General features: G+C 49.3%; 1 protein-coding gene across 6 annotated transcripts in view; it reads left to right on the top strand.

The window, feature by feature from the left end:
- RASGEF1C (RasGEF domain family member 1C) overlaps window positions 1-15,636 on the top strand; it is a 100,947-nt gene that overhangs the window by 72,879 nt on the left and 12,432 nt on the right. For 4 of the 6 annotated variants that reach the window (XM_081035585.1, XM_081035582.1, XM_081035584.1 and 1 more), the window contains 4 exons: window positions 2,299-2,394; window positions 4,320-4,443; window positions 11,531-11,603; window positions 12,028-15,636. The exon at window positions 12,028-15,636 is cut by the window's right edge and continues 2,191 nt beyond it. In XM_081035585.1, coding sequence (XP_080891711.1) covers window positions 2,299-2,394; window positions 4,320-4,443; window positions 11,531-11,603; window positions 12,028-12,052 — 318 coding nt within the window. In that variant the 3' untranslated portion in view covers window positions 12,053-15,636. Of the gene's footprint in view, window positions 1-2,298; window positions 2,395-4,319; window positions 4,444-6,307; window positions 11,170-11,530; window positions 11,604-12,027 lie in introns of those variants that run through there. The other 2 variants (XM_081035586.1, XM_081035587.1) reach the window with 2 other exon arrangements.

Genomic DNA, 15,636 nt, shown 5'->3' with positions numbered 1-15,636 from the left:
TTTTCTGGGTGACACCCAGGCTGAGCTCGGTTCTGATGGAACTGCTCAGCTCCAGAAAGCCAGGGCTGTGGGTTTACACTCATGCGTGCGGCAGGGAGACCAGCAAGGATGCTAGAGCCTTAGAGGAGGGGTCTGGACCACGTGGCCAGGCAGGAGTGGTGGGAGGTGCTCGTATATGGAAAATGCTGCTGCCCAGAGGACCAGCTCCCATGCCCCTGCCTCCAGGAAGCCTGCACCAGGCCCCTGAGGAGCCATCTGGCCACAGAGTCCCACTGCCCTTAATCCCGTCTTTGTCCCAGCACTTCTCCCCATTCTAACCCAGTTCAGCCATCATGCACTGACAAGGGTCTGGGACTCAGCACCAGTGGTGAGGGTGGCGAGCCCACCTTCCCTCCTGGCACAGTGAGGAAGAGGCAGAACAGGGACTCTGGGGCTGAGCCACCTGGGTCTTAGTCCTGCCTCTGTTCTTTATTGTTGTGTGAGCTTGTGAGGGTTACTTAACCTCTCTGGATCTCGGCTCCCTCCTCAGTAAGGTAACAAGGGCCCTGCTTCACAGGACTAGTGAGGACAAAAGGCAATCCCGTGCATCATAGCTCTGCACAGTGAAGCCCTCAGGGCACTACTGATGCCCCATGACAGGGGTGTAAGTGGAGGGCCCTTTGGGAGCCTAGGGGTAGCAACTCACTCTGTAGTTGTTCCCACGACTGGCTCCTGTCACACTGGGGTCACAGATGAATGTGTCTGACACATCCTGACTGTCCCCAAGCCCTGGCACCCAGCACAGAGAAGGCCTGAGTGGATGCTGTGGACTGACATAAATCTAGGGTGACCAGTTTCTCTGGGATGGCCCCAGTTTTAGAACCAAAAGTCATGCATCCCAGGAAAATCCTGGGTCCCGGGCAAACCAGGCCATTGGTCTCCCTGCTAAATCTGGCTCTGGTCCTGGCCCTGATGGTCACTAGCCAGTGACCTTGGGCCAGGCCCTGCCACTCCATGGGCCTCAGTTTCCCCATCTGCCCTGCCCAGCTGAACCACCCATGCTTCTGTGCTCTGCAGAGTGGTCGGCGTACAGGTTCTCTCCTCAAGCCCTTGTCAACTTAGATGGTGGGCGACCTCAGCAAACCCTGAGCCAGAAATGTCAGGGTCTGGTGCCCAATCCCAGGAAGATAGGCTGGACTGGCAGCACATGCCCAGCTCTGGAGCCCAAGGGCAGAGTGGGTATGTCAGGCTCCTGAGCCTGACGTAACGAAGCACACATGCTGGGCAGCTTGGAATAGAACTGTGCCCTCTCCCGGTGCTGGAGGCCATAATCCGGGTGGGCAGGGCCACGCCCCTCCCAGGCTCCAGGGAGGGTCCTTCCTGGCCTCTTCCAGCTTCTGGTGGCCTCAGGAGTTTCTTGGCCCGTGGCCGCATCGCTCCCATCTCTATCTCCGTGTTCACATGTCCATCTTTCCTATTTGTGTCCAAATTTTCCTCTCTTTACAAGAACCCAGCATACCCAGTATGACCTTATCTTAACTTGATCCATCTGAAAAGACTGTCCAAATAAGGTTCCATTCACAGACATTGGGGTTTAGGACATCAACCAAAACAGCAGGGTAGAGCCAGCTAGTTCCCCAGGGGGTCTGAGCTGTCAGCAGTGGTCTCCGTTCTCTAGGCGTTGGCAGAGCAGGGAGGGAGAAGCAAGACATCAAACAATGAAGCACAGAGACACAGCCCGCCCCTCCCCCCCACCACACACACACAGGCTGAGCTTGTCAGCCTGACCTCAGGAACCAGAAAGAGCATGCGCTGGGCCTCACCATCGTGCTGCAGGTTTAGACCTGTAGCACCAAGACAGATATAATGACAAATTGTTAAATATATGTGTATTAAAAAGGAGGCCACAAAATTTCATAGCAGATGACTCCCAATTCATAGGATTTAACGTGTGCTCAGCATGCCCTATCCCTCCCAGCAGGAGATGGCAGAAATGTTTAAGGGGCACTGGGACTTTCACCGGCCCCACCACAGTGGAGAATGGCACTGTATACAGAAGGAGCTCAGTCAGCACTGGGGCCTGCCGGGGGCTGGGAAGAAACAGTCTGGCCCCAGGGAAAGGGGGCCTGTGCCTCCTTTCTCTGGTTTCCACACTGCCCCCATCATGCACACCAAGTAGCCTATACCCCGTGCAGCAACAAGGCCGAGGCTAAGGCTGGCCAACTGTGCCCAGGAAGCCTCCCCTGCCCTCAGAAGCATTTGAGGGCCCTGGGGCAGGTGGCTGCTGACAAGGGCTGACCTACACCCTGTCCCTTCCAGATCGTCATTCCCTTCTTCAGCCTGCTCATCAAAGACATCTACTTCCTGAATGAGGGCTGTGCCAACCGCCTCCCCAACGGACACATCAACTTTGAGGTAGGGTTCAGGGCCCAGGGGGCAGGCGTGCCACCTGTTAGTCAGGACATAACAGCTCCCAGAGCAGGAGCACGGGCCTGAAGCGCTGGACTAATGGGGACTCTGAGAGCGAGTGTAACCGTTCACCACCAACATCAGGGCACGTTTATCGAGGTCGCCCCACCCACATCTGCCACAGAAGGAGAGTGAGGCTCATGCAACCATTGATCCCCACTCCATGCGGGCCTCGTGCCCAGCACAGGTGAAGCAGATTCGTTTTCGCCCTTGAGGAGCACCAGGTTGGTGAGAAACCCCACAGACCCACGATGACAAGTGGTGAGGTTGTCAGGCTGTGACAGGTGCACAGGAGCCCAGTTCCCTAGGGCTCAGGGAAGCCTCCCAAAGGAGGGGCCCGGAGCAACAGGAGGAAGTGGTCAGACGGAAGTGGGAGTGGACACAAAGAAAGAAAGACTTCTTCCTCGGCAGGCACTCACCACTGTCAGTGTCCCCTCCTCCAGGAAGCCCCCTTGGTCTCCCAGGTAGAGGGAAGCCCATGCAAAATAAACTGGACATTCCTTGGGCACAGTTCTCCAGTCCCTGAGCTCCTCAGAAGCCAAGCCAGGCTGCTCCACTCCATCTCTCGGCTCCCCACATGGGGCCACCCAGCACACGTGGCTCTAAGTAGCTGATAGGCTAGGCATAGTGGGCAGCAGGGCCCAGAAGAACTGAAGGCATGGGACAGTGACAGCACGTGGTCACTGAGCGAGGCAGACCAAGCATGCGATGCGGCAGTGGACATACTGCGGGCAGAAGGGGGCTCTTCTCCTACGGAAGGGCCAGCGCACCCTACTGCTGGGCCTATCCAGCCTCCAACTTCTCGGGCAGTCAGTCCTGGGCCGGCCTCTGGCTCTGTCTGAGCCTCAGTCTCTTTATTTATAAAACGGGGCTTCTACCACAGCTGCACAGAAGAGCTGGGAGGACATGCTGTGCTGGCCGCAAAGGGCTCTGCAGCTGTCCCCTGAGGACTGGGCCCACAGCAGCCTCCTGCGCCCTTCAGCCTCACACGGACACCCCAGTACACCTCCACATGCTGTTCCCAGGCTTGGTCACCGCTGTGGGCCAGCTTGGCTGGGGACGTCAGTCCACAGGAGGCCTGGGCCCTGCATCCCTGGAGCAGTTCAGGCTAGAGGTGACATGGAAGAGTCTGGGCTTGGGCAGGGCTGCAGGAACCTGCAGGCCTGGGAGCTCCCTCTCCAGGTGACCTTGGAACATACCAGTTGGGAACCCTGTGTTTTGCCTACTTGAATTGCTCTGCAACCAGACGCAAGACTGCAAGGTTCTCACATGGCCCCAGATTCAGGGTGCAGGTAGTAGGGGTGGAGCCGGCCCAGGGTTGATCAAATAAGGCCCAGAGTGGGGCTCCCACCTAGTCATGACCTGATGCTGCTATTTACTTAAAATCCTTCTTTAAGGTAACACATGTTTAAAATTTAAATAATTGTATTTAAATTTTACTTAAATGAAATTCTACTTCAGTGAGTTTATTTAAATTTTACTTAAATACATTTATTTAAATTTATTTGCATGTTCTTTAAATAAACAAACTTTCCATAAGTAGGGATAACCACAAAAATAAATAGAATGAAACTGAAGGAATGCTCACCTCTAGCTAGAGGCATTGCCTGCTGAGGGCTGTAGCCCTAGGCCTGTCCCGACACAGGGGGCTGGTGAGCCCTAGGTGTCAGGTGCAGCTGGTTCCTCAGAAGGAGTGACCAGAAGTGACAAATACCCAATACTGGTGGGTGATGCTGTCATTTATTGCCCCATGTTCCACCTTGCCCGTTTCAGAGGTGAAGAGACAGGCCTTGCCAGGGCTTGCCCCACTCTTGCAGATGACGTCCAGGCCCTGGGAGTGTATCCATCTTGTGTCTCTATGACCCTGACAGAAATTTCTGGAGCTGGCCAAGCAGGTTGGAGAGTTTATCACATGGAAACAAGTGGAGTGTCCCTTCGAGCAAGACCCCAGCATCACCCACTACCTGTACACCGCCCCCATCTTCAGTGAGGACGGTAAGGTAGCTAGCCCCAGGCCTCACTGACCCCCCGGGCCATGGGACTCTTGTGTGCCCTCTTAGTCATCTCACCATTCAGGGCCCCTGCCCTGAGCACGACACACCACGCCCACGTTTGCTGGCTTCGGGAGGAGCAGACAAGGCTGCATCCCGCTGGCCAGTTGGTTGTCACCCTGGAGCACTGGACAGGGCCTGAGGAGCTGCAGGTTGAACCTCCCAGGGCCAGGCTGCCCCTGGACACAGTTTGGAAGCTGTTGGGCATCGTAAATCTGGACCACCTTCTGTCTGACCCCACTCTCCTCTTCAAAAAAGTGGGGGTGATGATAAGAACTGCCTTCCCAGGGTTCACGTGGGGATGTCCTTCTAGCTGGTGTCTGTGTCATGTGTATGTGATACACACAGCGTCAGATGACACAGCTCCAGAGTACTGTAAATGTCTGCCACCTCCAGAAAGTCAGCATTCCCACCTGGTCACTTGTCAGATATAAGATTTGCTCATGAATTTGCTAAGTGAGCGAAATTCAGGAGCCCCCTCCTCCAGGAACAGAAAGTGCTGAAGAAGCAAGTGGTCTTCTAGGCCTGAGCCGATCCTCACTGTGAGGCAGTGTGGCCCCATGGTTAGCTGCTCCCTGGATCCAGCAGCCCCGAGCCACGCTGGGCAACTCCCGCTCAGCACAGAGGAGGCCTGGCTTCTTGCCACTGCCAGCGTTTTACAAAGGAAACACACTCAGGGACAGGAGAACACAATCTGCCCAAAACAAAAAAATCAGGGGGAAGGATTTTTAAATGATTTTGCTTTCTAAATTTTTCAACTTTCAACTTTGCCACTTTATTTTTTTGTTTTTGGAGCTAGTAACTTTTTGGAGGGGGTCCCACCAGTATTTGGAGGCCCTCCCTGCAATAAACTCAGCAGCCTGATGAGTAAACCAGCCTCGGCCACTCCCACCCCAGCAAGCTGTGTGACTCTGGGCAGGTTCTTCACCCTGTGTGACCCTCCCCTGCTACATCTGCAAAGTGGGGTTCCTATACTTCCCAGGGTTGCAGTGAGAATTACTTGAGTTGGCAAAGCCCATAGGACTACACTCAATCAATACTAGTTGTATTAGTTTCCTATTGGTGCTGAAACAATTCACCACAAACTTGGTGGCTCAAAACAACACAAATTTATCCTCTTACAGTTATAGAAGTTAGAATCAGTTCCACTGGGCTAAAATCAGGGTGTTGGCAGAGCTTGTTATTTCTGGAGGTTCTGAGGGGAGAATCATTTCCTGGCCTTTTACGACTTCTAGGGTTGCCTGTATTCCTGAGCTCACGGCCCCTTCCTCCACCTGCAAAGCACATCACTCCTACCTCTGCTTCTACCATCACATCATCTCTCTTCTGTGGTCAGCTCTTCCTCTTTATCACTCTTACAAGGACACTTTGATCGCATTTAGGGCCCACCTAGATAATAAGCTACCATCCCCAGATTCTTAACCACATCTGCAAAATCCCTTTTTTCTGTAGAAGGTAACTTATTTACAGGTCCTGGGAATTAGGATCTGGATATCTCTGGGAGCCATTATTCAACCTACCACACTACTTATTACAGTGATTGTTCTCATTAGCCAATAAAATGGGCAATAAAATGTGCCAAAGGCACACTTGAGAGAGGTAAGGGGAGTCTATGGGTAGGGAGAGAATGAGAGAAGGGCATTTCATTCACTCCTACAGCCAATAGTATTTCTAAAGATACTGCTGTGTGCCAGGTAGTGATTTGGCCATGAACATACAGATAAAACCCTGCCCGTTCTGAAGCACCATTAGAGAAGAGTATCTTCCATTTGACCCTCTCTTCTTTCTGTCCCTCCCCACCCCCAAAGTGGAGAAAAGCAAGAGAAGGGACCTAAAATGTATTGAGCTCTGACTGGATCAATCACAGCTTCTGAGAGAAGTCCCACCCTATCCTCAGCTCCTGGCCTTCCTTGGAAGGGCCCACCTGGTGATCCACTCAGCCTTGGGTCTCCCTGAAACTCAATGAAAATATAGAAAGTCTCAGCAAAGAAACAGAAGATATAAGGAAGAACCAAATGGAAATTTTAGAACTGAAAAATACAATAACTGAAATAAGAAAAACTGAGTGGATGGGCTCAGCTTCAGAATGGAGAGGACAGAAGAAAGAATCTGTGAGATCGAAGATAGAACAACAGAAATTATACACTCTGAATAACAGAGCCTCAGGGACTTAAGACTATAACAAAGGATCTAACACTCATGCCATCAGAGTCGGGAAAGGAGGAGAAAAGAGGACAGGGTTGAAAAGTTCTTGAAGGGGTAATGCTGGAATATTCCCAGATTTAGAAAAGATATAAACCTACAGATTCAAGAAGCTGAGTAAATCACAAAGAAGATAAACCCAAAGAAACCTGTACCAAGACACATTATAGCCAAACTTCTGGAAACTAAAGAAAAAAAAATCTTAAAAGCACCAAGAGAGAAATGACACTTTACCTATAAGACAAAAACAATTCAACTGACATCAGATTCCTCATTAGAAACCATGGTAGCCAGAGGCAGTAGCACATTTTTCAAGTGCTGAAAGAAAATAACTGTCAACTTACAATTCTATATCCGGTGAAAATGTCATTCAGAAGTTTACTACAGATAAATCAAAATGGAATTTTAGAAACTATTCAGGTAACCCACAGAAAGACAAGAAAGATAAAACAGAAATAACACAGAGAGAACAAACAGAAAACAAAAAAATAAAATAGTAAACTTAAGCTCTAATGTATCAATAATTATACTAAATGTAAATGGTTTGCATACACCAAATAAAAGACAGATATTGGCGAGTAAATTAAAGAGCATAACCCAAATATATGTTGTCTATAAGAAGCTCATTGCAAATATAATGATATAGACAAGTTAAAAAGTAAAAAGATGGGGAAACATTAATCAAAGGAAAGTGAGAATGGCAATATTAAAATCAGATGAAGTACATTTCAGAGGAAAGAAAATTTCCAGAGACAGAGAGGGACATTATATAATAATAAGAGGATCAGTCGCTGAAGAAGACATAGCGATCCTAAATGTGAATCCACCAAACAACCGAGTTGCTAAATTTATGAAGCAAAAATTGACAAAATTAAAAGGAGAAATAAATGGATCCACAATTATAGTTGGAGACTTCAACACCCCTCTCTCACAATTTATAGAACAACTAGACAGAAAATCAGCGAAGATATACGAGGTAGGACAATTAAGTTCGTGAACTCGTCCTAGAAAAAGTGCTCCATACCTCCTTGCTGAATATCACTACGGTCACCTTTGAAGTACTCCCTTTGGGAAGCTATATACCAATGCCAGCACCTAGCCCACCCTTCAAAGCAATTTTGGAACTTTTTCTGAAATGGCCATCAGAGCTGTCGTCGTATTACCCTTGATGTCCTGAATGTCATCCAAATGTCTTCCTTTCAATAGTTCCTTTATCTTCAGGTAAGGAAAGAAGTCATTGGGGGCCAGATCAGGTGAGTAGGGAGAGTGTTCCAATACAGTTATTTGTTTACTGGCTAAAAACATCCTCACAGACAGTGCCGTGTGAGCTGGTGCATTGTCGTGATGCAAGAACCATGGATTGTTGGCGAGAAGTTCAGGTGGTCTAACTTTTTCACACAGCCTTTTCTGCACTTCCAAATAGTAAATGTGGGTAACTGTTTGTCCAGTTGGTGCAAATTCATAATGAATAATCCCTCTGATACTAAAAATGTTAGCAACATCATTGCAACAAGTTCGTGAACTTGTCAGCGCTTGTAGAACTCACCAATACCATCAAGTAACAGTGTATAAGTACATTTATAGAACACTCCATACAACTACACATTTACAGAATACACATTTTTTAATTACTCACAGAACATATACCAAGATAGCCCATATCCTGAATTGCATAAAACAAACTGCAGCAAATTAAAGTCATTGAAATCATACAGAGTTTATTCTCTAATCACAATGGAATCAAACTAGACATCAATAACACAGACAACAAGAAAATCTACAAACACTTAGAATCTAAACAACACACTTCTAAATAATCAATGTGTCAAAGAAGAAATGTCAAGGGAAATAAAAGAAAAATAATTGAACTAAATTAAAATGCAATCAAAATTCAAAATTTGTGGATGCAGCTAAAGCAGAGCTGAGAGGAAATTTTACAGCACTGAATGCAAACATTAGAAAAAAGGGAAAGTCTCAAATTAATCATCTATGTTCTCACCTCCAGCACCTAGAGAAAGAGAAGCAAAATAAACCCAAAGCCAGTAGAAATAAGGAAATGAGAGCATAGGAAAGCAGAAATCAATGAAACAGAAAAACAATAAAGTCAATTTTAAAAAGAGCTGGTTCTTTGGAAAGAACAATAAAATTGCATCCTCTAGCAAAGTACCTCTTGACAAAGAAAAAGAGAGAGAAGACAGAAATTACTAATATCAGGAATGAAACAGGGTGTCACTACAAACTTTGCCAACATCAAAAGGCTAATAAGGAAATACTATGTACAAGTCTACACACATAAATTTGACAAGTTAGACAAAACACAAATTACCACAACTCAGCATAAAATACATCATTTGAATAGTTCTGTAACTATTTGAGGTAATTGAATTTGTAATTTAAAAACACCCAACAATAAAATCTCTAAGCCCAGGTGGATACACTAGAGAATTCTATTAAACATTTAAAGAAGAATATGAATTCTGCACAATCTCTTTCAAAAAATAGAAGAAGAGGGAACTTCCCAATTCATTTTATGAAGCCAGTATTACCCTGATACCAAAACCAGACAAAGACAGCATAAAAAAAAAAAATACAGACTCAGGAATATAGTCACTCATGAATATAGATGCAAAAATTCCTTAACAAAATGTTAGCAAATAGAGTTCGGCAAACTGTAAAAATAATTACACATCATGACCAAATGGGTTTATTCCAGAGATGCAAGGCTATTCAATATCTGAAAATCAATCAATGTAATCCACCATATGAACAGGCTAAAGGAGGAAATTTTCTTATTCATATCAATATCGATGTAGAAAAAGCATTTGAAAATTTCAACACCCATGCCTGGGGAAAAATTCTCAGAAAAATAAGAATAGAGGGAAATTGATCAACTTCGTAAATTGTATCTATGAAACCCCTTCAGCAAACATTATATTTAATTGTGAAAGACTGAATGCTTTCGCACAAGGGGCGGTAATAGGCAAGGATATCCACTCTTGCCACTATTATTCAACATACTGTGTTTCCCCGAAAATAAGACCGGGTCTTATATTAAGGTTTGCTCCAAAAGGTGCATTAGGGTTTATGTTCAGGGGACGTCCTCCTGAAAAGTCATGCTAGGCCTTATTTTCCGGTTAGGTCTTATTTTCGGGGAAACAGAGTAGTAACGGAAGACCTCATCTGTGCAATAAGGCAAGGCAAGGAAATAAAGACATACAGATGAGAAAGGAAGAATTAACACAGTTCCTATTTGCAGAATGTGAAAAAAAAATCCCAAAGAATTTACAACAACTCCTAGAACTGAGTTCAGCAGAAGTTTCAGAATACAAGATAAACATGCAAAAATCTACTGTATTTGTACGTGCTAACAATGGCTAGGTGGACACCAAAATTAAAAATACAGTACCACTTATAATTGCTCAAAAAATGAAACAGGTGTAAATCTAACAAAACATGTACCAGGTTTATATGCTAAAAACTACACAATGCTGAAGAAAGAAATCAAAGAAGATCTAAAAGAATGGAAAGACATGATCTGCATAAATTGGAAGACTCAACAAATTCTCTGCAAATTTAAGTGCAGGTTTAGTGCAATTCCTAACCAAAATCCCAGCAAGATTTTTTGTATCTATTGACAAGTTTATTCTAAAATTTATGCAGAACAACAAAGGAACAAGAATAACTGAAATGATTTTGCAAAAAAAAAAAAAAAAAAAGAATAAAATGGGAAGAAGCTCTCTACCCAATATTAAGGCCAATACCATATGGCCACAGTACTAGAGACAGTGTGGTGTTGGCAGGACAGACACATAGATCAACGGAACAGGATAGAAAACCCAGAAATAGACCCACACAAATATGCCCAGTGATTTTTGACAAAGGTGCAAAAGCAATTGAGTGGAGGAAAGATAGCCTTTACAACAAATGGTGCTGGGGCATTTGGATATCCATAGGCCAAAAATAAAATGAACCTCAACCTAAGTCTTACACTTTATAAAAAAAAATCAACTCAAGATGGATGACAGACTCAAATGTTAAATGTAAAACTCTGAACAAAGCAGAGAAAATATTCAGGATGTAGAACTGGGCAAGGAGTTTCTGATAAAACGAGATGTGCAGCTGTTACACGCGTGGGACTCAGCAATTGTGCTCTTGGGCCCTTATTTACTCTAGAGAAACGAATAGTCATGTTCATACAGAAACCCGTGCACCGAGGTTTATAGCAGCTTAATTTGTTATAGCCAAACCTTGGGGACCACTCAGATACCCTCCAAGGGGTGAAAGGTTAAACAAACTGGGGAGAGCACGCACCATGGAACACCAGTCAGCAGCAAGTCGGAGGGAAGTTTGGTACCACAACACGATGAATCTCCAAGACAGTTCCGCTGAATGACAAGAGCCAGGTCCAAAAGATTACATACTGTTTAATTCCATTTATATCATAGCCTCGAAATAACAAAACGTAGACACGGAGAACAGATCAGTGATTGCCAGGGGTTAAGAAAGAGGTGGAGATGGGAGGAAAGTGGGTGAGGCGGTAAAAGGCAGCGTAGGGTCCTTGTGGGGAGGGCTGTTCTGTGTCTTGGCCGGGTCAGTGCCGACACCCAGTGCCCGGTGGTGACCTATCTTATAGTTTTGCAAGTGGCTGCCATTGGGAGGAACTGGGTAAAGGGTACATGGATCTCTCTGTATTATTTCTTACAACAGCATGCGAATTCTCTCCCAACCACAAGTTTAATTTTAAAATAAAAAGCAGGCCAGTCTCTGGGTGTAGAGCAGGTTATTATCATCGGCCATAATTGTGTAATTTCACTTCATTTTCTGACTAGGTCTTTATTTGGCTTCCTATGAAAGTGAGAGCCCAGAGAACCACACAGAAAAAGAGAGGTGGAAAACTCTCAGGTGAGTCTGTGCCAAGGCAGGGTAGGGAGAGGAGGGGGGGGCCTGAGGCCAGAGCGGGGCCCCAGTCATCAGCCTCTAGGGAGCCCCGCCAGCCATGGCGAGAGGGCAGTTCAGGCCAGGGTCTTGGGATGGGGCAGAACTCAAAGCTGGTTAGGAGAGGCGACTGGGCCCACAAGCCCCCTCAGCTGATGGCTGCCTCTGCGGGTGATCAACTGTGTGTCCTAGGACTCGGAACCCCCAGTCCACATTCTTATGTGACAAAGTGAGGCACACACCTCCTGCTGCTCAGAGATGATCCACAGCGGTGGGCAGTGAGGCCTGAGCCAAGGGCATTGCATGACACCCCTGTGGGTGGCAGGCATCTGCTGAGAAGGTGACATGCTGGAGGGAAGTTTAACCAGTCTGGGCCTGTTTAAATCTACAGGTCTTCTATTTTGGGGAAGACGTGAGGAATGCAGGGAAGGCCTGGGAACCTTGCTGCTTTGCAGACCATGACCCCGTGGCCTGGCGCCCACCACAGTGACCACATGACTCTGGAGAACTTTCTCCACCTTTTGTGGAGCCTCAGCCCTGGCGGGGCCCAGGATCTCCAGACATGTGGGTGACACGAGCCTCGGGACGGTGGTGGTCACATTGCTGGTCAGTCTGTCCATCCTCAACAAGGACCTACTCTCATTGGGTGACTCGTTCCGCGGAAGCTGGCACCCAGTCTGCCGCCAGGTGACTTGGGAGTCTCCACATCCCCAGCAGGTCACAGTGATGAGAGAGGAGCCACCGCCCACCAGTGGCCTCTGCCGTTCTGCAGATGGCTCCTCTCCTGCCCCTTGAAATGGGTTGGTTTCTGCAGCTCCATGCACCCCCTTTCTGGATCCTGCTGGCATCAGAGGATAGCTTTCTAGGGAAAACGGGGATGCTGGTCAGCAGGACAAATTTGAGTCAGAGTTGACAATGTGTACAGTACATTATAAACTGTAGAGTTGGTATAAACACATTCGTACACACCCCAAATATTCACGTCCACATCTCCTCTCACCGTGGCGTCTGCAAGGACTCAGGCCTGAGAACGGTGGGCTTGGATTGGGAAGGGGACACAGTGGCCATTTCCACTCCGTAGACCCCAGGCCACGCTGTCAGGGTGTGTAGTAAGTGCTTGATAAACCTCCACTGAACAGATACCGACAGCCCTGCAAACCGCCAGAAGCCTCCCTTGTTGGGAGTGTGGAGAGAAGGGGGTGAGATGAAGGCGGAGAAGCACCCTCAGCCTACCATGAGGCTCCTCCTGTGGGGTCTCCAGCAGCCTGCACACAGTGGGTTAAGTTTCTGTGCCGGGAAGATGAGCTGTGGAGCTGCTGAGCTCTCACCTGGCACGTGGCCAGGACCCCCAGCCAGGAAGTCAGGGAGTGTGATGTGCACCCCCATTCCCGGCCAGGACCTGCTAGGTGGAGAGGGTTGTACTGGGGGGCCGCATCCGGACCCTCAGGGGCTGGGTCCCACCCAGTGCCAGACTCAGCTAATCGGCAGCATGGCCTCTCTCCCATCTGAGGGACAGGCAGAGACAAGACAACCCAGGTGTCTCCCCCAGCTCAGGGAACTCTGCCTGGTGAACCGGGGACCTCAGCAAGGCCCCGAAAGGGCCCAGAAGCCTGACAGAGGTGTTGGACGCTACATGTAAGTCTTCAGCAGGATCTGCTCTGCGCCCGACCAGCCCACCCCTTTCCATCCGAGAGCCCAGAGAGGGTGAGTAGTTCAGGAAGCGGTGGCAGCGCAGGCACTGGGCGTTAGCTGAGAGCAGGCTCCGCCCCACGTCGCACCACACCCAGCTCCTGAGGGGGACCTGGGCGGAGCCTTGGGACCAAACCCAAGGAGTCCTGGGGGTCTCAGGAGCTGGCTAGAAGCATCTCCTCATCCTCTCATCCCCGCGCAGCACGCTCCCTCAGTGCCTGGCTTCCCCTGAGGCAACATTAGACAGGGCCGTGGCAGATGTCAGCAGGGACTGTCCCTGCCTCCTGGTCACACTGAGAGCTGCCTGTCAGGAGCAGGGACAAGTGACACAAAAGGAGTTAGTGTCCTTGGGTGGCAGCTCCAAGTCTGATGCTCCCGGAGCTCTGGGAAGCCTGCCCAGGGCCCAGCTCCCACCAGAGGAGGCTGTCGCTAACCCGGTCACAGGGAGAAAGGACACTGAAGGGGGCTCCCAGCCCCAAAGTCCCAGGCCTTGCTGGTCACCTGGCTCCATCTTCTTATTCCTGCGCAACTCATGCAGGGACCTGTGAGGAAACCCCAGAATGCTGAGCTTCGGAGTCAGCGAGTGAGGCCGAGAGGCCTGAGGCAGCTGGCCACAGTGCCCTCCCCTGCCTCATGTAATCCTTCATTCTGGCCCAAGATCCCAGCTCTCTCTCCAAAGCCAGCCCCCAGGTGCCTCCCACAGCCACGCTCCCGGCAGCCAAAGTCCAACGCAGTCTTTGCAGTCTCCCCAGTCTTCTGCAGGAGATTGGAGCAGCTTTCTGCAGGCTGTGAGGGCATGACGAAAGGATGCCAGAAAAAGCAGTGCAGGGCTTTTAGTTGAAGCTCCAGTGGTTAGATGGGGAGGCAGGTCAAGCTTGCAGAGTATAGTTGGCACTGCTACCCTGAGGCCTGCAGCCCCAATGCAAAGGAAACATTGTTTCCTGTTTCATGCTTCTGTGGCCTTGCACATGCTGTTCCTACTGCCTGGTATTCTGTTCCCCACCTTCTCAATCTAGTCAGAGATGCAGCCTCTCGGGAGGGATTCCTGACATGTAACCCCTTCCTCAACACCTGCTCCTTCCAGCCTGCCAGCCCTTCGGTGACCCAATGCAGAATGGGTGTCAGGGCAGGATGGTGAGATGAGGCCTGGGCTCACACCCATTTGGGGGAGGGTGTAGAGCAAGAAGAAAGAGGCAGCCTATATAACCAGCCCCGCAGAAGACTTAGGGCCAAGGGGACTCAAGGTGGTGCACTTGTGTCTCATGCAAGGGGCCCTTGAACCTGCTCTCCACCTTTCTGTACAGCCACTGGGTGCCAGGCCCTAGTGCAGCCAGGAGAGCCTTCCCTCAGAGGACCCCAGCAGACACCCAGGTGGAAATCATGGTGCCCTTTCTCTGGATGCAGCCTTAGAGTCCAGAGAGGAATGGTGCCCTGCTCAGAGCCACACAGACTGTTCCTTAACCACAAGGGATTTGTGGCCCTTCCTTGCACAGACCCCTTTGTTCTGCCACCCTGGTCAGATGGCCCCCAGGGCCCAATGGGCGGGGCCTACACCTATGGAGCAGGTGTCAGCAGCACCCACAACTGATACCCGCGAGGCGCGGCTCAATGCCAGATGACGCAACCTGAACACGCAGCGCAGGGTTTGAAACTGCCAGCTCAGAGACATATCAGGTGCCTAGGCCCCAGGGCTCCAAGGCACCCCACTGTGCCCAGGAGGCCAGAGAAGAACTATGGCTGTGGTCTCTCCTTCGGAGCCTGGCACTTCTTTCCTGAGCCCGTCCAGGGAGGGAAGAGTGGGGAGTCTGGGGACAGGAAGACCTCCCTAACTGGGATTTGCTTCAGAAGCCCCAGGTGTGGGGCTTCTGATTCATTCTCACATGGGTGATCTAGAAGTCCTCTGACGCCCTTGCCCCATATTTCTGCACCATTGGAGAATCTTGGACCATCCCCCATGCCCCACAGTTCCCTGGGAGGGCATCTCATCACAACCAGCAACTTATCCCAAGAACCCAGCCACATCCAGGCCTCTGTAGAAGCCTGTCCATCCTACCTGGCAACCCTCCAGGGCAGGACCCTGGTAACCCCAGGGCATATCTCAAATGCATGGCCAAAGTTGCCCCAGGGACCCTTTCCCTAATAACTGGGGCACAGACAGCGCCAGGAAGGCCCCTCGTCCCTCAGGCCTCTCAGGCAGGCATCAGGCATCAGGTACTGTGTCCCAACACCTTGCAGGGCTCATATTGCCCAGGACCGAACCAGGTCCAATTACTCAGTAGTTGCCAGCCAAACGACAACACCAAGACAATTT

Source organism: Rhinolophus hipposideros, assembly GCF_964194185.1.
Source record: "Rhinolophus hipposideros genome assembly, chromosome: 23".
In the NCBI taxonomy this organism is placed as follows: Eukaryota; Metazoa; Chordata; class Mammalia; order Chiroptera; family Rhinolophidae; genus Rhinolophus; species Rhinolophus hipposideros.
The sequence above is the reverse complement of the archived record's forward strand: the minus strand, read 5'-3'. Positions and strand labels throughout refer to the sequence as shown.